At 39.3% G+C, this 25970-nt stretch overlaps 1 protein-coding gene across 5 annotated transcripts in view; it reads right to left on the reverse strand.

Annotated features, from left to right (window-relative positions):
- DCAF5 (DDB1 and CUL4 associated factor 5) overlaps positions 1 to 25970 on the reverse strand; it is a 108980-nt gene that overhangs the window by 61513 nt on the left and 21497 nt on the right. For 4 of the 5 annotated variants that reach the window (XM_025391603.1, XM_025391605.1, XM_025391606.1 and 1 more), the window contains exons 2-5: positions 13905 to 14048; positions 10952 to 10988; positions 9598 to 9737; positions 7838 to 7967 (exon numbers count right to left, since the gene is read on the reverse strand). In XM_025391603.1, the coding sequence (XP_025247388.1) occupies positions 7838 to 7967; positions 9598 to 9737; positions 10952 to 10988; positions 13905 to 14048 (451 nt within the window). The remainder of the gene's footprint in view (positions 1 to 7837; positions 7968 to 9597; positions 9738 to 10951; positions 10989 to 13904; positions 14049 to 25970) is intronic. The other variant, XM_025391604.1, reaches the window with a different exon arrangement.

The following is a 25970-nucleotide window of genomic DNA, read 5'->3' on the forward strand; positions in this document are numbered from 1 at the left end:
TGCCCCCGACTAAAGCTAATCATTGTGACAAGCAAATCCCAGTGATCTCCAGCTTTTCTGTTGCAGTTTTCTATAATACCATCAAAATTTCTAGGTCCCCCTGACTCTTCTGTCTCTCTCTTTTGTCCCTTTAAGGCAGCTCTGTAAAGAGCCAGTGTTATTGCCACAGCCACTGGAATCATAAGGAAGAAGATAAATACCCATTTGAAGACAATAGTGGCCTTGGATTCTTTTTTTAAATTTTAAGATACAACATAATACAGGCCAGGAGTGGTGGCTCACACCTGTAATCCCAGCACTTTGGGAGGCCAAGGCGGGTGGATCACGAGGTCAGGAGATCGAGACCATCCTGGCTAACATGGTGAAACCCCGTCTCTGCTAAAAATACAAAAACTAGCTGGGTGAGGTGGTGGGCGCCTGTAGTCCCAGCTACTTGGGAGGCTGAGGCAGGAGAATGGTGTGAACCCAGGAGGCGGAGCTTGCAGTGAGTCGAGATTGCGCCACTGCACTCCAGTCTGGGCGACAGAGCAAGACTCCATCTCAAAATAAATAAATAAATAAATAAATAAAAAGATACAACATGATACAGTAACGTGCACTAATTCTAAGGGCATTGCTCAGTAAAAATGTATATAGGTATACAACCATGAAACTGCCACCCAGATCAAGATACAGAACCCCAGAAGTTTCCCTCATGCCTTCCTTAGTCAATACCTTACCCAGAGGTAACCACTATTCTGACTTCCATAACTTGCCTGTTCTTGAGCATCATGCAAATGGAATCACACAGTAGAGATTCTTTTGTATTTGAATTCTTTTATTCAACACTATGACTGTGAGATTCATCCATGTCAATGTGTATATTTATAGTTTGTTGTTTATTTATGTTTGTGTAATATTCTATTGTATGGCTATTCCACAGTTTATTTACCCATTTTCCATTTTCTTTTGATGGATATTTAGGTTGTTCCTAGCTTTTGGCTATTACAAATAAAGCAGCTGTAAATGTTCTTGCACATGTCTTTGGTGGAAATAGGTACTCATTTCTCTTAGATATACTTAAGAGCGAGATTGCCGTGTCATAGAGTTACGGTGTTTAGTTTTAGTAGATACTGACAAATAGGTTTCCCTAATGGTTGTACACTGGCTCTTTACAGAGGTGCCTTAAAGGGACAAAAGAGACAGAAGAGTCAGGGGGACCTAGAAATTTTGATGGTATTATAGAAAGCTGCAACAGAAAAGCTGGAGATCACTGGGATTTGCTTGTCACAATGATTAGCTTTAGTCGGGGGCATGCCTTCTGGTTATTAAGCTACTCCCTTCTTTCTGTCTTCTACTCACCCATCTTTGCCATATGTAGGTTTCCAATACTCATGCTAGTGTTCTGTCCTCTGAACTCCTTAATAAAAAGCTTGCTTTCTCCTGAACACTCACCTAAAATGTATGAGTGTTTCAGTTGGTCCATACCCTTGTTAACACCTGATACTATAAGTCTTTTTAATTTTAAACACTCTAGGTGTATACTGACACTCACTGTAGTTTTAACTTGCATTGCTCTCATGAGTGATAAAGTTCAGTACTTTTCAAACGTTTATTGGGTATTTGGATATTTTCTTTGGTAAAGTACCTGTTCAACATTTCTGCTCATTTTTTAAATTGATTTTTTTTTTGTTTTTTACTTACTGATTTGTACTTCTTCATAAATTCTGGATATTCTTACTCAATATATGTATTATGCTTTTTTTTTTTTCCAGATCTGTTCTTGGCTCACGCTTTCACTTATTTTTATTTTTTTTTTGAGACAGACTCTCACTCTGTCACCAGGCTGGAGTGCAGTGGTGCGACCTCAGCTCACTGCAACCTCCGCCTTCTGGGTTCAAGCTATTCTCCTGCCTCAGCTTCCCGAGTAGCTGGGATTACAGGTGCACGACACCACACCCCACTAATTTTCATATACATTTTTTTAGTAGAGACAGGGTTTCACCATGTTGGCCATGCTGGTCTCAAACTCCTGACCTCGTGATCCACCTGCCTCGGCCTCCCAAAGTACTGGGATTACAGGCGTGAGCCACTGTGCCCCGCCCTTTTTACTTACTTAATGGTGTCTTTGGCCAGGTGTGGTGGCTCACACCTGTAATGCTAGCACTTTGGTAGGATGAGACAGGAGGATTGCTTGCACCCAGGAGATCGAGACCAGCCTGGGTAACACAAAGAGACCCTGTCTCTACCAAAAACATTTTAAAATTAGCCAGGCATGATAGCATGAGCCTGTGGTCTCAGCTACTTGGGAGGCTGAAGCAGGAAGACTGCTTGAGCCTTGGAGGTCAACGCTGCTGTAGCCATGATCATTCCACTGCACTCCAGCCTAGGCAACAGACCAAGACTCTGTCTCAAAAAAAAAAAAAAAAGTGGTGTCTGCTGAGCAAAAGCTCTTAATTTTAATGAAATCCAATGTGTCAATTTTTTCTTTGATGCATAGTGCTTCAGAGGTTTTAAGAAATTTAAGAAATCTTTGTCTACCCTGATTGCCTTGCATTCTGAAAGAAGGAGGCTAAATTCAGGGCAGTCTCATTCATTGAAGTTTCAACATACATCAGCACATGAGTGCCTTTTCCAGTCTTTGACATTAAGCCCCTGGGCTTTATTTTCCTATAATGGTATGAGCAACCCTCAAATGCAATGTGGTAGAGATTGTCTGGCTTGTTCAGAAGGCAGAGTTTCATTTAATGTGGTCTCTATAGAAGTAGGATTGTCACAGGCCCCCAAAAACAGACGTTTAACTGAGAGGTCCCCAAACCCAGAGAGGACCTAAAAGCAATCTCCTCTGATAGTAGAAACTTGCGTTCATTGCCCATTTTCAGATGCGTCATTTACACAAGTGAAAACACCATCTTATAAGGCAAGTCTTCATAGGGATTCTTGGCTTGCCCCAGTTTTATTATTGAGTGGGAAAAAAAACCACTCTCTTTATTATCCTTGTCAAAGCAAGACACTGTTATCTATCATAGAACTAACAGTTCCTGGCAGAAACTAAAGAGATTAGAAGGGAGAGAGGTGGTGAGTAAGCAGACAGCTAAAACAGGCAATGAAAAGGACGACAGAGTGAGAGCAGGGGAAACTTTTGCTTTTCCTGAATTCTCTAGACATTAGAAGATCTCAGTTCTGAAAACTGTTCAGAGGCACTGCAACAGCCCAAGATAGATATAAATGCAACACTGGCAGTAAGAAAGGAGGTTGGTTGTGAAAAAAACAGCAGAAATCATCTAAATGAAATAAATGAAACCTTGACAAAACATGCAATGTACACTTGCAAGTGTGAAATGTTCTCTTATCCAGTCACTTACACTCAAGCCTCTCCTCCCCAGTGCCCACTCATCACCACTAAAATCCCTAAAGCAGAACTTTCCAACTCCAATGTCTACAGGGCCAGGCAAGTGATGTAAATGAGGGACACACCAGTATTAAGACATCAAGATGTGGTGGGACCCTGAACGAACATCACAGAGGCTTTGGCTGACTTTTGCCGTATGAGAATAAAGGCCCAACGAGAGCACATCTTTCGTCTTTTTCAAGAGATGTAAGAAACTGCAATTTTACTTTATAATTTTTCAAATTCTAGCATATCAGGTAGACCAAAATATCTCTATGGGTTGAATTTGGCCTACAGGCAGCTAGTTTACAACCTCTGATCTAAAGTGTTGCAGCAAAATAACTAGTATATACAGATTTCCAGGGTTATAAAAGGTAAGAAGTTTGAACAGGTTCTGGGCCATGAGACAGTGAAATAAGGTTTAACTTTCAGGGACAGAAAGTCTAAAGGACTCAGACTTCAGAATATGACAGGTCGGTATTGGAAAAATTTGAGAGGAATTCTGAAAAAGTTCTATTGTAAGGAGGCATGGATGAAAGAAAACTAGAATGTACAGGGACCCTATCTGATTTAGTAAGAGAGGGAATTGGATGTGGTGGCTCATGCCTATAATCCCAGCTACTTGGGAGCCTGAGGCCTGGGCAACACAGTGAGATCCTGTCTCTAAAAATAAAAACTAAAAAAAGAAAAAGAAAAACAGGGGAAAGGGGAAGGATGATATGCACACACACACACACACACACACACACACACACACACAAATATAACATACAAGTTATTTCACCTCTCTGTGCCTTGATTTTCTTATCATAAAATAATAGAAGCTACCTCATAGGGTTATCGTAAGGATTAAATAAGGTAATTATTCATATGATGGTCAATACCCAGAGGGCAAGTAATGCTTAATAAATGTTAGTTATTAGTTATTATTATGAGACACCAAGTGGTGAAGTAACTTATTCAAGATCACATGCCTATAAAGGTGTACTACCTGGATTTGTACCCAGGAAGTATGGCTTCAGAGCCTATTCTTCCTATACTAAAGGCAGCTCTTCTGCCTCCCCTTACCTCACTGGGCTAGTTTCTTATTCTTAATCTGTACAATGAGGAAGTCAGATCATATTATAATTAAAGTCTTCTTTAGAGCTGACTTTTTTTTTTTCCTGCCAGCCAGCCCTCTAATCAGCTTATTTCAGGGCAGCAGTGGGACAAAAGTGACTCTGCTCCTATACCTTCAGGCTACCAAGTGGAGAGGTATAGTGTAGGCTTGGGGTAAGCCAGGGAAATCATTCAAACGTTGACTAATACATAGGTTAAGCCAGGAAGGAGAAGGTGTTCAGGGTGAGACCCTCATCACTGCTCCAAGGAGATTATCTGTTTCTAGGACAGCAGGCCCTGATTCACCCACATGCCCATGCAATTACAAGCTAGAAGTCATCTAAAATCCTGATAAGGAACCACAACAGGTTTAAAATCTAGGGTAATGAGAACACCAAGCAATCTTACCCTTTTGGAGTCAAGGGTCTCTATGAGAACTTGGTAAAAGCTTTCTACCATCCCTAGAGAAAATATGACGTGTGTTCACTCAGATACATAAGCCACACAATTTTACCTGCAGTTGTAAGAGATTCACAAATTCCTTAAAATCTCTCCCTACACTTGAAGTATCCCTGAAAAATTCTATCATGTTCCAGGCTTGTCCTCCCAACAGATACAGAGTTGCCCCAAAATCTAGGTTGGCGTTTCTAGGCAGTAGTGCTCAAGAGACAAATCATCTATTGCAACTCAGCATAACTAATCCTACATGGAAAAGAAAAAGGGCGCTCTCTTCCCCCAGACCAACTTGTACTGGAGGAATTCTAACAGAAAAGATCTGTAATTTCATCCCCAAACTCCAGTGGATGCAAAGTTAAGAAGAGTTCCAAAGATATTTCATGCCCCTTTTCTGCCTGACACCCATAAAACCTTGTAGAACCTTAGAAGAGTTGAAATAAATGCAATAACATCCTAGTCCCCATGGCACTATGCTCCTTCTTTTATTCCAAAAAGAAATTAGTCACGATTGCCAATTAGCCTTACTAGGCAACTTTTCTCCCACATGGACTCTGAAAACTGTAGGTTATCAAAGAAACTATAAAACCTTACCCATAATTGAAGAACTCAAAACAAGGTATCATTTTCCCCCATAATACTAGCAGTAGTTCAAGTGTTGGTGAAGGTCTGGAGACGCATGCAATCTCATACACAGCTGGTAGATTTGTAAGTCAGTGCAGCCTTTGGTGGTGGCGCTACAAGTTGACAGTTTTTATCAAAAATTTAAAAACATGCATCCTTTGATGCAGCAAGTCCGTACAGATATTTTTGCAAAAGTAGGCCAAGATAGACATACAACCAGGTTAAATGTAACATTGTTTATAATGACCAAAAACTGGAAACAAGAAGTCCTCCTGGTTGTTGGGTACATCATATAAATTGAATGCCATATAGGCATTAAAAGAAGGGGCTAGATCTGTTAGTATTGGTATGAAAAAAGGCTCCAAAACATATTAATTTAAAAAAGAAATCGAGAACAGTGAGTATTACTACATGCTTCCTTCTGTCTCAAATTTTTTAAAGGATGCATATGCATAGTAGTATACATATTATATTAAGTTCTGGAAAGATAAACTGTTTACTGTAGTTACCTCTGGAATGACTACAGACACTAGAAAGGAGTAGAACTGTACTGACAGACAAACATTTTAAAAACATACAAGTGTCAGGGATAATCTGGAGATGATTTTGTTTTTATTTTTTTCTGCATAAAAACCCCAAACCAATAAATGTCACTGTAAAAATAAAATAATCATCATCACTTACAATTCTTTTAACAAGAAAGAAACTATATTTATTAGTGAGGAGACAAGTGGAAAGCAGAGGAGGGCCCATATAATGCACAGTAAGAAACTGGTGGAAGAGAATGGGAGAGAATTGGGAGAATTAAAATATCCACACACTCCTCCTCTCTCAAGACACTGCAGACACCATGAATTACTCAAGCTTTCCACTGGAGATGAATAGCTCAGTGCCCTACTCCAGTTGCCAGCTATTCACTGCAATTTTAAGTAGGGGAGATAGTAGGTTGGGAGAAGGCTGGCGCAGTTCGTCCAAATCCTGCCTTTCGTAATATGGATGAGGTACAACAGTTGTTCCTAAAGAGCCTGAAGTAGTAGAGAACACTGCAGCTAAATGCAATTGTCTTCTTGGCAGACAGCAAGCCTCCTAAAGTACACAGTGCAAAAGCACATTAGGGGTCCTGCCACTACACACATTTCAATAGACTGTAAAAGCAAGAGCCAGGTGCCTATGCAAGAGGGGGCAGGAGAAATCTCTGTTGCCCTCAGGAAGCTTAGGGAGCCCTGCTCAATGCCAGGGACAACCCTCCAGGCTACACGTATCTGCCACAATAGTTCCAACCATCTCTTACTGCCCCATGGAGAGAATCAGCTAGGAGTAAAAATCATCAAGGAAGATAATCTTCTGTACTTAACTATTCCTTTCATCTGAGGCCCATGAAATAAATTATAACATCACTTAGTTTCCATGATACTCTTTTGCAACACTGCTTTACGAAGTGGGAAATTACATCTATGCAGAATTTCCAGAGGAGCTAGCTAGCAATGCATGGAAGTTTTTAAATAAAGCATGGCCAGCTTTATGTACAGGTGCCATAAAAAGTAGTCCCTCCCCCATGGGACTTAAGGAACATAAAAGAGCCTGCTACTCACCCCCATTCCCACATCCTTTAATGATGCCTGAGATTCCCCTATTAGTGATTCATGCCATCATTCAGGATTGTCTTAAGTATGCTCTTTTCATAGTGCCATGTGGAGGAACACATGAGGTTGTGAACACCACAGTGCAATGGCTCTCAACCTTTTGTTGTTGTCACTATAAAGGTCATTAGTCCTTTTGATAAACAGAAAATGCACTTATTTGAAAATATAATATATAATTTTCATATAATTTTGGCAGTTCCATTATTTTTTAAGCCCTCTTAGGGATCCCCTCCAACCTAGGCTTAAGAACCTCTGGCTCAGCAGCAACAAGTTTGGCAAATCTCCACCTCCACCTCCTCCCCTCCACCCACCCCACACCAAGAGCTCCTATGCATCTGGGGAACACTGGGCCTGAAGAGAGAAGGCAATATTAAAGGGATGCTCTGACTACTTCAGATAATTGCCTAAAACTGACCCTGTCTACAGTCCAGATTACTGTTTATGATTCCTCCTCAGCAAGGAGTATGGATTTTTCACTGTCTATTCCTTGGAAACAGGCTCTCCTGGCTTGAGACACACTATTTATCTTAAGAAACGCCCAGCAGAGATAACTGCCAAAGAGGTCCTTACAACACTTACTGGCTGGTCACATTACCTGAGAAATGAGGCAGGGGAAAGTTTTAACACCTTATGAATAAAGGGGACTCACCTCTGAGGTTTGCGAATGTCCCAGAGTCCCACTCCTTCCTTTGAATTGGCTGTGGCCAACAACCTGGGCTCCACAGGGTTAAACATGACACTATGAAAGGCTGATGGATAGTTTGCCAGGCAGAAGGGTTCTGTGGAAAGAAAAATTACAACCAGTTCATTCCAGGTACCTTTGGGCCACTGGCAGGCAGATAAGCAGAAATGTGAATGCAGGTCGGAGCACTCTTTAATAACCACTGGTGCCCCAAAACAGTACATAATTTCACCAGTCACCCCTACTCACGAGGTCCCCATGAGTCCTATACATAGCAAGGTAAACACATTTAACCACATTTTAAGCTATAACACCCAGAAATATATATAGTAGCTATCAGATCTTGAGACAAAACAGAAATGGTTACTAAAAATGGGAAAACAAACCATTTTACAGTAAGTAAAACTGAATTCCGCAGGAGCTGAAAAAATTCACAACCAATTACTGGTAGGATTCTTATGCTTTTAATCCAATTGTATTAGTTTTAGAAATTAAAGGTTTTTAAACTGCACACAGATTTGATGAAGATAAAACAAAACACGACAAAATTAAGACATGGTGAAATAATGGTGTGGTTTTTCTCTTCTGCTTCACAATGCTCCCTAACATCTAGCCAGTCTGTAATCAACTTCACCTAGAAACCCTGCATCATTTTACAAAAAGTAGCAGGTTCCAAGTGAAGAAGAAACCACTTAGTTACCTAGCAGGATATACTCCTATGGGACCTGTTAGAGTAATACAAACAAAGCACTTCTCAGTCTATGACCTCCATATGCAGTACTTCACAGGTCTTTGAGCAGGTAAAGCACTCAGTCATCTCCGCCATCAGGCAGTTCAGACTAAGGAGAATTTCACCTACCAAGCCCACAGTGACTTGACCACAGCTGCTACTTCCTGCTACCTTACCTACCCAACCCTAAAAACAAGCTTCTCTTATAGCCTGAACCTAAATAATGAGCACGGCCCAGAATGTAAAATGTTTAGAATATAAAAAAATTAAAAGACCCAGATCCTGCCAGACAAAGCAGGCAGGATAGTAAATTTAGGTACACAGCTGTGATCATTACAATCTGCACTAAAGGACAGGGTGAGTATGGCAGTGGCACTAAGGCTGGTACTAGAGGAAGGGGTCTTCTGAAGACAGGTAGAATTACAGAAATCTCTCCGTAGGAAATGAGCTGAGAAGATGCATTTCCTGAAGAACTTCAGAGAAAGTCAACAAAGCAACTTCTTCATTTTACACATCAGAGTCAAAGGGCCATTCAGAGGAGGCACTCACACAGACAATCCCCTTTAAATAGAGTTTACTTGCCATCATTTTAAGATCCTATACACAGGTAATTTGAGATTCTGTGGTTCAACAAAATAACAAGCCTGAAACTAGGATGCAGGAAAGCGGATAACACCCCCATTCTCTGTAAATAATCAAGCATAGTTCCATGTCAGCACCACAACTTCTGCTCCTTGGGGCACTAAACAGCAAGGTACAAGGGTCTGTGGAGAGCCACAGGAGGGTAGAGAAGGACTGGCAAAGGTGCCTCACTCCTGAGTACTTAGGTGGAGGATAAGGCCTCCAAAGACCTCTTATGCCCCCATGTGAGTGTTTCACATTTCCTTTCCCTTGACATCACTTGCACATAGATACTGAGGTCATAAATTGGATCTTCAATGAATCTGACACCAAACTGCTCAACACAGTCCAACAGTCTTTTGCATAGTGACCCTACCTCCATGGGGAGATTCCCGGATGTCCCAAATGAGAACCCGGCCATCATCTGAGGAACTGGCAAAAATGTTGTCATTCACTGGGCTCACAGACAAGCCATATACCGCATCTTCATGAGCAAACACGTCCAATGTCTCACTGCTGGGAGATAGAGAGCAAGACAGAGGCACACACATACACACAAGCATAGTGCAGAGTCCCAGCACTTCAGTACCGAGGGTGCCATCTTCTCCATTTCTAGGAGAAAGTCAACCCAGCTAAACCTGAAAAATATTATATTTCCTGAAAGGTAGGTAGTCAACTTTCAGGTTTAAGAAAAGGTACTATTAAGGAGTCTTTTTAGAGATTTTATAATTTTTGTGTTAAATAAGCATATTTAAAAGTGACTCAATAGCTGAGTTTAGTATTTTCATTTATTACAGAATTCTTCTGCTTGTGTACAGATTTGGAGGTCGTACTTGATTTTCCTTTTTTTTTTTTTTTTTGAGATGGAGTCTTGCTCTGTCACCCAATGTGGAGTGCAGTGGCGCAATCTCGGCTTACTGCAAGCTCCGCCTCCCAGGTTCATGCCATTCTCTGCCTCAGCCTCCCAAGTACCTGTGACTATAGGCGCCCACCACCACACCCGGCTAATTTTTTTTTTTTTTTGTATTTTTAGTAGAGACGGGGTTTCACCATGTTAGCCAGGATTGTCTCGATCTCCTGATCTTGTGATCCGCCTGCCTCAGCCTCCCAAAGTGCTGGGATTACAGGCGTGAGCCATAGCGCCCGGCCTGTACTTGATTTTCAAAGAGCAAGGGAAAGCTTTAGAGCAGCCAAGTCTGATGCCAACAGGGTGGAAGAGGGGTCCCCTAGCAATCTGATGAAGAGCATGGCTCTGACGCCAGGTAGCCTAAGTTCAGGTTCTCGTCACTTGACCTTCTGTTATCTAACATGTCTGTGCCTCCGTTTCCTCATCTAGAATGGAGATCACAATAGTATCTCCTTAGAAAGTAAGTGTGAGGATTAAACAAATTAATATGTACGAAGCATTTACAATGGTGTCTGGCACATAGTAAGAACTCAATCAATATTAGCTATTACTGTTCTTAAATATTATGGTTCCTTCTCTTCTAAACTCTTGTTTTAAATTTTCATCTAAAACGTATACTTTCATGCCAACTTTCAAATCCCTTTTTCCTTTTTAAATCAAAACTTTATTTCAAACTATTGTAGGAATATATTTTAGAAAAGAACAGCTGGTTTCACGCTGTTTTCTTCAAAAAACAAAATCCAATTTTAGTCTAAAGAAATATTTGCCTCTTCATATATGAAAAACAAAGTCAATCACCTTCACATACCACCAATCTATTTACCTTTCAACATCATGGAGGATAACTTGCTCATCATTTCCTGCAAAAGAAAAAAGCAGACATTTGATCATTCCTGCAAGGTGGTCCCTGTCCACATTACAATTTAGTATTATTAAGTTTTCAGGGAAAAAATATGAACAAAGCCAATGCTAATACAAATTAGAAGTGTTAGCTAGAAAAAAGATTTATAGAAATCATTTAAGAAGGATAGGACACTCTTACAGAGAATTTTTAAAAAATAATAGCAGCCAAGTATAACATAGTAACAGTTCCCAACATGTATTATCCAGTGGATGATGTAAAAAAAACAACTGTGGCTACAGCCTGGGCAACATAGCTAGACCCTATCACTATGAAAATAAAAATTAAAAAATTAGCCAGGTGGTGGCACACCCTTGAAGTCCCAGCTACTAGGGAGGCTGAGGTGGGGGAAATCGCTTGAGGCCAGGAGTTCAAGGCTGCAGTGAGCTATGATCGCACTCCAGCCTGGGCAAGAGAGAGAGACTGTCTCAAAAAAAAAAAAAAAAAAAAAAAATGTTGGGGAAACACCACAAAACAAAACTGTGGCCATCAAGGAAAACACTAAATGATCATTGGCAAATTAATTCACTAGCTTTTTTTTTTTTTCAGCAGAACACTCACTAATTATGAGACCTGCAATAAAATCTTTAACATTTCTATGACCCAGCTTTGTAACCTACAGAATAGTGATAATAACATCACAGAGTAATTGTGAGCGTAAGAGTACAACTGTAAAAGCATTCAGAATAGGGCTGAGCGCTTAATAAGCCCCCAATAAATGTTTGCTAATATTTCTATCCTCATGCTCTTTTAAAAATTTTTTTCTTTCTTTTGAGACAGGATCTTGCTCTGTTGCCCAGGCTGGAGTGCAGTGGTGCAATCATGGTTCACTGCAGTCTTGACCTCCTGTGCTCAAGCAATCTTCCCACTTCAGCCTCCCTAGTAGCTGGAACTACAGGCATGTGTCACTATGCTTGGCTAATTTAAAAAAAAAAATTTTTTTTTGTAGAGATCTAACATGTTTGGGTCTAACTATGTTGCCCAGGCTGGTCTCAAACTCCTGGATTCAAGCAGTCCTCCTGCCTTGGCCTTTCAAAGTGCTGGGATTATTACAAGTGTGAGCCACCATACCTAGCCACATCATCTTTCACAGCATTAAAACTTGATGACTGTGATTCCAAATGATGTGAAAGTTTTAATCTTGTATTTCTCCTTATTCTGTCAAAGGATATAAATTATATTCATGATATGTGTAGTCCTGCCTTCAAATGGTTTGTATAGCAAAAAAATTAAAACCTGAATATAAAAAGACAAAACATAAAAAAAGCCCCACTCTATGCTAAAATGCACAACCAACAGTCACTTAAATAGAAAGCAAAAGTAGCAGTAAAGATATGGCCCAGGGCATCTTAAACAAAGGCCTGGCTGTAAATTCTATTGTGGGTGCAAACCAATGAAATCAGTAAACCCATACTAATGCCTTCTAGATATCAGGCACAGTGCTAGGTCCTGGGTATATAAAAAGAATAAGATTCTACTCTGTCCTTGAGAACTCACAGTCCAATTGGACAAACAACTAATAGCAACAAGAGGGTTTGCTTTGTAGCAATATGATCTAGCTATGGGGTCAATTATTTCCTTCATAAGCAGGGTGAAAGTACATGGAGAAGGAGATATTTGAAGAGAAACTCAAATAACTCAAAACTCCTACCAATGAAAGGCTTAGGGGAATTGGTGGGGACTGGACAATTAAGGTGGAAGAACACCATGAACAAAAGGCATAGGACAAAATAGTACCGTGCAGTGCATTCTTCAAATGACAAATAGTTTGATGGGCTAGAGTATATAACTCAGGGAAGGGAGGTCAGGCCAGACAGATGTGGGTTTAGACTTTATTTTTTAGGCACTGTAGACTCAATGGTTCACATGGTCCAGTCTTTATTTTTAAAAGTAAACTTGTATATGAAATGAATTCAAAGGAGGATGGACAGTGGTAACAGAAATCACAGAAAGCCATTGCAAAAAAACAGGCCAAACTAAAGGATGAATATGAGAGGCTTTCAAGATAGACCCGACAGGATTTGGTGACAGACTAGATGTGGAAATGTAAGAAAGACAGGTTTGAGGATGACTCCAAGATCATAGGTAGAATGAACCATGTGAAACTGCTACTTTTTTAAGTTGAAAATGGTTAATTGTCAGCAATTTCTTAAACTTAATAGCTTATATAATTGGGTGAATGGTAATAACTGAGAAAGAAAATCCAGCAGACAAGAAGAAATTTTCCCTCAAGGGAGGACTAATGATCTTGGTTTTAGAGCTATTGTATTTAAGTTGCTTTTGGAACACAGGTAGATATTCAGTGGGAAAATCTGCAGCTTAGAAAAGAGGTCAGAACTAGAAATGTGGGGGTGAGAAGGAGTATGGCTGATGGAAGCCATCACCAAGAGGTTGGTGTGAGCACCAGCCATTTCAATTGTACCTAACACAACACTTTTCAAACAGAAGCCATCTGTGGGTTATGACATCCATTTGAGTTATGGCCAGCATAATCTTTAAAAATGAAATAGAATAGAATAAAAAACAAAATCAGAGTATGCCACATATAGAAAGGTTAAGTATTGTTTCAAATATGTGTGTGTGTGTGTGTGTGTGTCTGTGTGGGTTTCTGTGTACCAGATGGCAATGTGAAAAGTTTTCTGCCAGAGAGAAATAAAGAAAAAGACAGGTGAAGAAAAGAAAAAAAAAAGAGAGAGAGAGAAAAGACACATACTATCCTAATAGACTGCTGTAATGCAGAAAAGACAAGCTATGAGAAACCAGTAATTCCACAGCTCAGTGAAATACAGGAAGAAAAATAAGGAGTTATTTTCACACTCTCTTCTCTAAAATCCCAACCACAGTGACGTTCCCAAGGTAGAATCTTCCTTTTTACCTCCAGAGAACACTTTAGTGTTCCCACTGTTGAAAGCCAGGCAAAAAATGTTGGAATGGTGCTCTCCTTTCAGCTGTATGGGCTTGACCCTGGAGTGGATGGCTTGTTCCATGTGCCATAGCAGAACCCGGCGGTCATCTCCTCCTTAAGAAGGAAGTAAGAATCTGTGGTTATAACAGCTGACATCGCAAGGCTGACAGATGGTTTTGCCAGCCTCGAATCCCATCCTTTCCAAAACTGCACTTCCCCAACTCCATAAGATTCACATGGAGCACAAAAACCCAGAACTCTCCCTACTTCACCATCAATAGGTACATGTTTTCTAGGCCATTCATCTTCTCCCAGGAACTGCATCTTAAGCAGACATAGAAAATGAAAGGGATAAGCACTGATATTGAGACTCCTAAAGCCACCCTGTTCCTGTCTTTCCAGAGTTGTTTAAATATTTCTTCATTTGCTACCCAGAATCCCTTCATGGAAGTCCTTTTTATTTGTTTAATAGAACCTGAGATGACTTCCATAATATTTCTAGCATAATGGTTTTCAAAGCAATCTTCTTAATGTGATCTCATTGACTGTGGAACATCATACAAATGGTAACTAAGAAATCACCTGACTCTTACAGTAATAGGATCTAGACAGAATACGGCTCAGCACAGCTCTTAACTCTGTTTAACTTTGGGTCTGGGTGGGTTGTTGTTGTTTTTTTTTTTTCTCACTTTTACTTTTTACTTTTACTTTTCTTGCACTTTTTATAAGAAGGCTATACTATTTTCCTAATAAAAATTTAATTTACAACAGCAGCAAACCATAGCAAGCTCTATACCTCCTCTTCGCCTCCTCCATTCAATGAAAAATGCAGCCACAAATGATAGCACATCCATACAAGGGTATACTATGAAGCCATTAAGTTGTTAGATCTATACAAGAGCTAATGCAGAAAGATGTCCAAAGATACTTGTTAAGGGGGAAAATGAGGTATAAAACAGTATGTACATCAATATCCATTTGTATAAAACAAAATCTTTAAAAGCTCCATGACAGCAGGAACCTTGTCAGTTTTGTTCACTGGGAAATACCTGGCACATAAATGAGTGTTCCAAAGAATGAGCATTGAGAGTATGCTTATAATCTTGTATCTGTGCTTGTATTTGCATAGCCCTATCTAGATGGCTATAAAAGAAGTTGTTTACAGTGCCAACTATAACTGGTAGGCTGGTGTTGGGAGACTTTTTATGGTGGTAAAATATATATACATGTAACTTACCATTTTACCCATTTTCAAGTGTACAATTCAGTGCCTTTAAGTACATTTGTGCTGTTGTACAGCCATTGCCATTATTCACCTTCAGAACTTTTTCATCACCCCAAACTGAAACTCTATACCCAACAAACAATAACTCCTCCCAGCGCCTAGTAGTCACTGTTCTGTTCTTTTCTTTTCTTTTCTTTTTTTTTGAGATGGAGTCTCGCACTGTTGCCCAGGCTGGAATACGGAGTGCAGTGGCGCAATCTTGGCTCACTGCAACCTCCACCTCCTGGGTTCAAGTGATTCTCCTGCCTCAGTCTCCCGAGTAGCTGGGATTACAGGTGCCCGCCACCACGCCCAGCTAATTTTTTGTATTTTTAATAGAGAAGGGGTTTCACTATGTTGACCGACCAGGCTGTTCTCAAACTCCTGACCTTGTGATCCACCCGCCTCGTTCCTCCCAAAGTGCTGGGATGACAGGCGCGAACCACTGCACCTGGGCAAGTAGTCACTATTCTACTTTCTGCCTCTAAGGATTTGTCTACTCTAGGAACCTCATATAAGTTGAATCACACAATATTTCTCCTCCTAGGTCTGGTTCACTCCCTTAGCATAATGTCTTCAAAGTGCATCCAGGCTGTGACATGTATCAGAATTTCTTTGCTTTCTAAGGCTGAATAGTATTCTATCGTATATATATTTGTATGCATATTTTGTTTCTCCACTAATCCATCGATGACCATTTGGGTTATTTCCATCTTTTGGCTATTGTGAATAATGTTGCTATGAACACGAGTGTACAAATAACTTTTTGAATCCCTCCTTTTAATTTGGGTATATACTATTGGAAAACTTTTATGTTTTAATTTTTACTTTATACCTTCCTATACTGCTTCACTTTTTGCCACAGCAGATTTCTTTTTATAATAAAAAAATAGAAGAAGATACAGAAGCCAAATCATACTTATTCTACTTATTCTCCTTCTCCTAGAAAGAAATTCTCCTGCCTCAGCCTCCCGAGTAGCTGGGACTACAGGCGCCCACCACCTCGCCTGGCTAGTTTTTTGTATTTTTTTAGTAGAGATGGGGTTTCACTGTGTTAGCCAGGATGGTCTCGATCTCCTGACCTCGTGATCCGCCCGTCTCGGCCTCCCAAAGTGCTGGGATTACAGGCTTGAGACACCGCGCCTGGCCAAATTCCTTTGTTTCTTGAGTTTCTTCTTCCTTCCATTGTCAGTCCAAATCAAGTTGTATACCAGACTGATGCCCTAAGTGTGGCCCACAGTGTTCTCTTTATGATAGGCCTATTTCAACTATGAGTTCTCTGGCCTAGGATGGTATCAAAATTATGTATTTCTTACAAATTTACCACTCTGTAAAACATCAAGCTAAGGTCATGAAAATCATGGTTTGGGTTTCTGTCACTTTATTTTCATGAAAAATGAAACTAATGGTTTTCCACACTACAAACAGACTTAGGTATGGACACTTCAGTTCTCTATAGTCTTCACTCCTATGGTTTTCTCCCAACACTGAGGCTGTGAGTCAGGGACTTATCACTGCTTCTGCTACTATATTTTTTTAAGTTAAATAAATACTTCTCTATACTCATGCCTCTAGTGAAAGCAAAAAGTTAAAAGAGAGGCACACATGTTTTTTCTACTTGCTCATGTTTCTGACCTAATCTCCCTTAGCCTCAGTTTCACCAAACATAAAATGGTCATCATAATGGTTCTACCCTCATTGGTTTTATAGATGATAAAGCCAAGTACAAAAGAGTAATTTGCCAACATCACATAATAAAGTCATCGAGCTAAGATTCAAACACAAGCAGTAAAGACTCTGTAGCCCCAACTCTTAACCACTATTCTATACTGCCTTATTGAACAAAAAATGAACCATAACTGACAAAGCAAATTCATTCTGATGGACAGTTGAAGGGATTGTCCGCCTTAGTAGCATAACTCAACTGTTAAGTAAGAATAAAGGGACCCCAGGAGTAAAAACAGAAGCTGACTTAACTCCAGCAAACTGGCCCGTGGAGTAAACTGAAGGACCAGGACAGGACTGCCTGAGTTTATAAGAATTCTTGCAGCGCATGATACTGGTAATGGCTTAATATCTAGAAGATGCAAAGAATTTCTACAAATAATTCTTAAAACTCCAATAGGAAAAGCGGCAAAGAATATAACCATTCAGAAAAGGAAACCCAAATACCAAACAGATTTTATAGATCTCAAATTCTATATGTTATCAGGGAAATGTACATTATAATGTAGACAGATTCTCACAAAGTGGCACAAGGGAATGTACAAGAAAGTTCACTGAAGCACTGGTCATAATATAAAGAAAACCTATATACAACATAAATACCTAACAATTCAGGAATGGATAAATTCCACTGGAATATAAAATAGATGGAGTCTAAACACAATGGAATATTATACAGCAGTTAAAATGAACAAGAAACATGTATACAAACATGAATAAATATTGAAAACCTAATGGTAATAAAAGCAAGTTTCAAAAGGATATGAAAGGGATAATATTTAAGCATGTATTTTTAAATATCAAAAACAATACTTCATATTGTTTATGGATAAACACACATAGTAAAAGAGGCTTTTAAGTGTATCTGTAGTGTTTCTTTAAAAAAAATACAGAAGTGATTTTAGCAAGATTGGGAGATATAAGGTTAATATACAGAAGTTCATCACTTTCCTATATACTAGCAATGAATAAGTGGAATTTGAAATATAAAATATTTAGGTATAAATTTAACAAAGTTTTATAATATATAAGAAAAATTTTAAAACTCTGATGAACAAAATCAAAGAACTAAATAAATGGCCAGATATTCCTTTTTTTTTTTTTTTAAGACGGAGTTTTGCTTTTTTTTTTTTTTTTTTGCTCAGGCTGGAGTGCAATGGTGCAATCTCAGCTCACTGCAGCTTCTGCCTTCTGGGTTCAAGCACTTCTCCTGCCTCAGCCTCCTGAGTAGCTGGGATTACAGGCACATGCCACCACGCCCGGCTAATTTTGTATTTTTAGTAGAGACAGGGTTTCACCATGTTGGCCAGGCTGGTCTCGAACTCCTGACCTCAGGTGATCTGCCCACCTAGGCCTCCCAAAATGCTGGGATTACAAGCTTGGGCCACTGTGCCCGGCCAAGGCTCAATATTTTTAAGATATCAGTTCTTCCCAACTTCATCTATGGATTCAATGCAATCCCACTTAAATTCTCAGCAAATCATTTTATGCATATCAACAAAATGATTCTAACATTTATAGGGGAGGCAAAAGGCCCACAACAGTCAACACAATTTTGAAGAACAAAGTTGGAGGACTGACATTACCTGACTTCAGGTTACTACAAAGATACAGTAATCAAGACAGTATAATACTGTCAAACAAATACACAAATAGATCAATGGAACAAAATAGAGAGGCCAAAAATAGACCCACATAGGTATAATCAATTGATCTTTGACCACAGAGCAAAGACAAAACAATGGAGCAAAAAGGGTCTTTTCAACAAATGGTGCTGAAACATCTCAATATCCACATGCATAAAAATGAATTTAGATAGACTTTACACCCTTCATAAAAATTAACTCAAGATTGATCATAAATCTAAATGTAAAACACAAAACTATAAAACTCCTAGAAGATAGTAGGAGAAAACCTAGATGACACCAAACGCGGGTCACGATGTGGAACAACAGGCAATCTCATTCATTGCTGGTGGGATTGCAAAATGGTACAGCCACCTTTGAAGATAGTTTGGCAGTTTCATACAAAACTAAATGTACTCTTATCATGCAATCCAGCAATCATGCTCCTTGGTATTTAACCAGAGGAGTTGAAACTTACTATCTACACAAAGACCTGTACAAGGATTTATTTTACGACAGCTTTATTCACAATTGCCAAAACTTGTAAGCAACCAAGATGTCCTTCAGTAGGTAAATGGATAAATCAACTGTGGTACAATCAGACAACAGAAACTTATTCAGTGACAAAAAGAAATGAAATATCAAGCAGTGAAAAGACATGGAGAAACCTTAAGTACACATTACAAAATGAAAAAAGCCAAACTGAAAAGGCTACAGACTGTATGACTTCAACTTTATGATACTCTGGAAAAGACAAAATCATGGAGACAACAAAAAGATCAGTAATTGCCAGGGCTTGGAGGCAGGGGTTGAATATATGGAGCAGAGAAGATTTTTAGGGCAGTAAAAATCCTCTGTATGATATTGTAATGATGGATGCATGTCATTACATTTGTCCAAACCCATAGAATATACACCAAAAGTGAACCCTAAGTTTCATTTTTTGAACATTGGGACTCTGGGTGTTTATGATGTGTCAGTATATGTTTATCAATTTTAACAAATTTACCACTCTGGTGGAAGATGTTGACAATGGGGGAGGCTATGCAGGTGTGGGAATAAGGGGAACATGGAAAACCTCCGTACCTTTCTCTTAATTTTGCTGTGAACCTGAAAACTTCTCTAAAATAAATAAACTCTTAAAAACAAAAGATCATAAGTAAATCCTTCTACCAGTAATAATGATAGATTGGAAGTAAATTTAACAAATTATCAACATTTTGTCAAATCCGATTGGTATCTCTCTACTTTGTTTAAATATTTCATGATATTAAGGAAGTATTGTTACATCTCTTAGGTATTATTAATGCTACTATGGTTATGTTAAAAAAGAAAAAAATCCTCATCAATTAGAGATGCATACTGAGGTGGGTGAAATGGAGTATGTCTGGAATTTCCTATAAACATTCCAGAAAAAAAAAGTAGAGGGATAGATTATTAATAAAATATGGAAAACTGCTGTAGATACATACACTATACTATTCTACTTTTGTGTATGCTTGAACAAAATTTTTTTTTTTTGAGAGAGTCTCACTCTGTCGCCCAGGCTGGAGTGCAGTGGCACGATCTCAGCTCACTGCAGCCTCCACCTCCCAGGTTCAACTGATTATCCTGCCTCGGCTCCTGAGTAGCTGGGACTACCGGTGAGCACCATGACACCCAGCTAATTTTTGTATTTTTTTCAAAAGACAGGGTTTCACCATGTTGCCCAGGTTGGTCTCCAACTCCTGACTTCAAGTGATCTGCCTGCCTTGGCCTCCCAAAGTGCTGGGATTACAGGCGTGAGCCCAGCTGAACATTTCCATAATAAAGAGTTTTGGATTACGTTTAATGTTCATGATAGAAAAAGACAAAAGAAAACAAGACTCTGCAGGATGGGCTGGGATACTCATGGCTCACTACGACCCACAGCACAGTCTCTCCTAAATTGAAGCAGCTTAAGTAAAAGCAGAATATTGTGCGCCTGTAGTCCCAGCTACTGGGGAGCATGAGGCAGGAGAATCACTTGAACCCTGGAGGCAGAGGTTGCAGTGAGCAGAGATCGTGCCACGGCACTCCAACCTGGGTGAAAGAGCAAGACTTGATCTCAAAACAAACAACAACAACGAAAACAAAAACAGAATATCTGCCAGGCCCAGTGTCTCATGCCAGCACTTTGGGAGGTCGAGGTAGGAGGATCTGTAATCTCAGCACTTTCAAAGGTCGAGGTGGGAGGATCACCTGAGCTCAGGAGTTGGAGATCAGCCTGGGCAACATAGTGAGACCTTGTCTCTACTAAAAGAAGAAAAAAAGAAACCAGAATATCTATATGTTTGTGTCCAACTCATAACCATTCTCAGCCTAAGGTCTCCCCCCATCACCCAGACAGCAATAATCTTTGATGTTCATTCTAGGCATTTATAGGATGATTTCATTTTGCCAAGTACTCAGTAATTTAAAATTCATGGCTATTTGTTAAATGTCTTGGGATCATTTTAAATGATGTGTCCTTAGTAACGAACATGATGATGACAGTCAAAGTCCATGGGAGATTGGAATCACTGAGGCAAAAATTATCGCTGTGATGGGGCCTGCTTCTTGACTTTGCCCTCAAGGTTAGCATCAGAAGATGTAAGCTAAACACACCCCCTTACCCCACTCAACTTCTCATTCCTTTAGGCAAGGTATTAAGATCCCTATGCAAAGACGGCACTTTTCAAGTACGCGTTGGCAGAAAAACAGCCAGTACAAATTGAGCCATAATGTGAAACCGTTAGGCTGCTTTTCAGCCAGCAGAGGGAGCTAAACAAACAGCTGTGCCCAAGCCTCTGACTCAACAAAGCAAAGGAGGGCTGGTGAAGCAAGGGAAAGTCAGTTCAGACGCAAAAGAAGCTCTACAGTTGTCTCCCTTAATCACCTTATCAGTTCAGAAAGGCAGAGATTTATTGTTTAGTTCCACAGAGAGAGAGTGACCTGCAAATAATCCAAGTGAAGAATATTTAGGATCATTTCAGACCATTTAAGCCAGCCCCATGGGCCTGGCAGTTGTATGAGAATGGGGTCAGCCTCAGGAGAGAGAGCCCAGCCCCAGCCTCTCTGGGGCACCGGAGGTGGAGCACAGAGACTTCTTGGGAAGGCTAGACCTTCCCTTTCTTCTCAGTGCCAGTGTCAGGCAAAGACAAGCAGAGGCCAGGCCTTCTAAGCCTGGTTTTCTCACAAACAATTGCTTACCTTCAACTCATCTGAGAACCCCAAGAAAATACAACTACATACTCTGATTTTGGTTTTTCGGGTTGGTTTCATTCTGCACTAAAATCACTAATTCATCAAAAAATGTACCATAATCACATTGTGGCAGCAGCTTTGTAGTTATAGAAAACCTGTATCCTTAAAGAGTACCCTTTCCCAAAGGGTCCCAAGCTATAAGCAGAAACTAAGCAAGCCCTTACAACACACTATAACAAAAGTAATTATTTAACATTCTTCTTATTTTATTGCTCAGAAAAGCTGAGGTAAGGACTTGCTTTGGGTTTCCTCAAAAGCCCGCCAAGCATAGGACTGAGAAAGCAGTCTGAAATTCTGGATCAAATGCTCCTGGAACTGATAATTGTTTGAAGAGCAAAAGAATAATAATTTAAATGTCCATCAATAGAAGTCTGGTTAAAATTATTGTTTAATAAAATAAGCCAGACACAAAAGGACAAATATTGTATGATTCCACTTGCATGAGGAATACTCAAATCAGAGACAAAGTAGAACGGCAGTGGCCAGGGGCTGGAGAAAAGAGGAATGGGGAGTTATTAGTTTAATGGGTAGTTTCTGTTGTGCAAAATGAAAAATTCTAAAGATGGATGTGGTGATGGTTGCACAACATGAATGTAATTAATACTACTGAACAGTAAGTACACTTAAAAATGGTTAAAATGGTAAATTTTATGTTGTATATATTTCACAATAAAAAAAATGCAAGAAAGTTTACTATTTATATATGTACAACGCAGCCTAAATAAATAAAAGCATGAGGCAGCTCTGTTTATACTCACATGGAACAATTTCTAAAATATAAAGTATTAGTGACTGTATTAATTGTTCAAAACATTCTTTTAACAAGTAACACAATGGGATTAGATACAGAGCTTGGGGTTTCATCTTCGAGAGGCAGCAAAGATGGTGCTATAGAAGGATACAGGAAGTGCAAGCCCTGGAATAAAAGTACCTGATTCAAATCTTGGTTTCACCATTTATGTGTCCTGGTTATTCTACTCCTCTACCCTAATTTTTTTATTGTAAAATGGAGAAAATACCAAATATTTCCCAGGCTTGTTGTGTGTTGTGAGATAACGTCTGCAAAAACATTTAGCCTAGTGTGATATACATTAGGTGCACACAGCTCTCAAAATGTCCTTGTGTCCCTAAAGTATCACCCATGAATTTGTCCTAATTTTTCAAACCTTGTTTTAGGTAGCATTAAGAATATGAATAGTATGATACAATTACACAAAAACATGCACAAATTTATACATACAAAGACAGATGCAAAATGGTTAGCAGAGGTCATCTCTTGCAGATAGCAATTTTACTTAATACCCTTTTATATTGCTGAAGTTTTTTCTTTCTTTTCTTTTTTTTTAACAACTGTGAAGACTAAAGGAAAATCATTCAGCCTGGCTTTCTTCTCAGCCCATTTATTCCTCTTCAGTGAGTGTACTGTGTAAGACCAAACCTCCTTTTGTGTTAACTATACCTCTCCTAAGCTCCAAGAAGCTGCAGCGCATTACAGAGGCACAGTCTGTATGACACACAGCCCAGCTACGTCAGTGGATGGAAAATAAGTCTGTTTTGTTATTTTTCCAAAGTTGAAAATAATTGACATTTGTATAGAAATTCAGTCACATACATATCCATTTTATCCTCGCTTGTGAGGTAAGGATTATGTGGGCCCTTTTTCTAGACACATATCAGAGATTATAAAATGACTTGCTAATAATCCAAAGAGCTGGGCCTGGAGCCTAAAACTAAGTTGTATCCATTCTACCAACATGCAGAGGACAGAACAGCAGCTAGCATTCCAAATAAGGAATGTTCTGGAGCTTTACACAAGGAAGAAAAGCACTTTCCAGTCTTTTTTTTTTTTTTTTTTTCATTTTAATGATTTACCTGTTTTTAAGTATAGAGTTTTGTGGCATTAACTACATTCACATTTTCACATTGTTGTGCAACCCTCACCATACTTTATTTCCAGAACTACCCCTTCCCGCTGACAACTGCCATTCTCCCTCTAGACACCATTCACTTAGCACAATGTCTTCAAGGTTTATCCACGCTGTAGTGTGTGTCAATTTCATTCCTTTGTAAGGCTGAATAATAATATTTCATTGTATGTATAGACTACACTTTGTTTATCTATTCATCCACTGATGGACCCTTGGGTTGCTTCTACCTTTCAGTTATCGTGAATAATGCCACTCTGAACATTAGTGTACAAATATCTGTTTGAGCCCCTACTTTAAATTCTTTTGAGTATATAACCAGAAGTGAAATTGCTGGATCCATATGGTAATTCTGTTTTTAACTTTCTGAGGAATTGCCATACTGTTTTCCACAGTGGCTGTCCCATTTTATATTCTCACCAACAATGTACAAGAGTTCCAATTTCTCCATATCCTTGCCAACTCTTTTTATTCTTTGCTTTTTTGGATAATAGCATCCTAATGGGTGTGAAATGTTTGCTGGCCTTTTTAACCTTCAAATAGTAGCCTAAAATAACTCTCAAGTCCTTATTAAGTATCTCGGAGCACATCATTCTACAAACAGTTTATCTTTCTTCATGAGTACCTACCCTGAAATTCAGTTACCATTTTTCTATTCACTCACCCCATCCAGCCTAAAAAAGTTTTCTGTAGTTTATTTATCTCCTATTGTTTTGCATTTCACTGCCTGAAGGAACTAACATCATATATAAATTTTGGAAATTTTATATTCATTCTCTCCTCAAATCACTTACAAAAACATTAAGAGCGCTAAGCTCTATTTACTCAAGTCAGCCACTTCTGTGATTAGACCTATTTTAGAGGTGGATATAATGTGGGGCAGCATAGCACAGCACAGCATTCAAACCCACAGGCTTAGTCTCCATGTAGTAAGACACAGGAAAGAATAATAAGAAAAAACCCACAGGATTAGGATATACAAACACAGGGTCAATTCTCAAAGTTGCCGGCACCTACTAGCTGTGTGCCTTTAAATAGGTTACTTAACTTCTCTAAATTATAGTCTTTCCATCTGTAAAACTGAGAAAACAACACTACCTATTTCACAGTATTACCTTTAGGATTAATGAGAGATCTGTGTGAAAGACTTGGACCAGTGCCTGATACATATTAAGAGCTAGATAAATGTCAGCTAATTATTATGCTATTTGAACTCAAACAACTAACATCAGTTAAGTTTACTCTGGGTCAGGGACTATCCTAAGGGTCTTATATGTAGTGGCTCTTCCAATCCTTTAAACAACCCCACGAAGTAGGAATTCACATGAAACTACAGAAAAGCTACATAATATGAAGGGGTACACAGCTACCAACAGTCATTGTTGGGATCTGAATCTAGGTAATGTGGCTCCAGAAACCATGCTCCTTACCATAATGCAATCCAGCCTCACAAAGAGGCCAGGCAGCAAAGTAAATGAGTCAGACTTGCCAGATTAAGTGACAGACTGAAGAATATATCTGTATTTTTAAAAGATAAGCCACCATTCAGCTCTAGCCAGTTGTTGCCATAGAGAAATACAGACTCAAGGTTGTCAGATCTCCCAATTTTTGGCCCACGGATAGTTAAGGTTGAGTGATTTGCCCAAGGTCACAAAACTGCTGTTCAATGGCACTTCCCAAATCGAAACCAGTAGGCAGGGAAGAGGGAGGGGTACAGGCAGGTCTGGAGAGACAGGAGAGGTGGTGTCACACGTATGTTGCTCTTCACTACAGAAGTATCTACAGAAGGGATAACATCTACAGGCATTACTTTTGCTGACACCCTATCTTTACCTAGTACCCTTCTGCTAAAAGCTGAGTCCACTTATCTACCTATTATCTCATTTTTCCATGTCTCTAATGAGGTAAGTAGAACAGAAACATTATCCCCATTTTAAACATGTTAAAAGTGAGGTCCTGGCTTGCCTTAGCTCCTAGCTAGAAGTACTTTACAATAAATAGGAAGTATTAAAGCAGCAGTAATACCCTAACTAGACAGTTAGAGCCCCATAAAATGAAATGGTTTCTCCAAAATCAGATGACTAATAGCAGAGGAATTTAATCAAGTTAGGGTTTTGAAATACTAACCCTAGACAATGTCTCTAATTCCTGATCAGAAACAGAGAAAGAAATCCACAAATATTCAAATATCCCTTTCTTCTTATACCAGAGTCACAGAGTAGAGATGTAAGGC

This window comes from Theropithecus gelada, chromosome 7b, assembly GCF_003255815.1.
Source record: "Theropithecus gelada isolate Dixy chromosome 7b, Tgel_1.0, whole genome shotgun sequence".
NCBI lineage: Eukaryota > Metazoa > Chordata > Mammalia > Primates > Cercopithecidae > Theropithecus > Theropithecus gelada.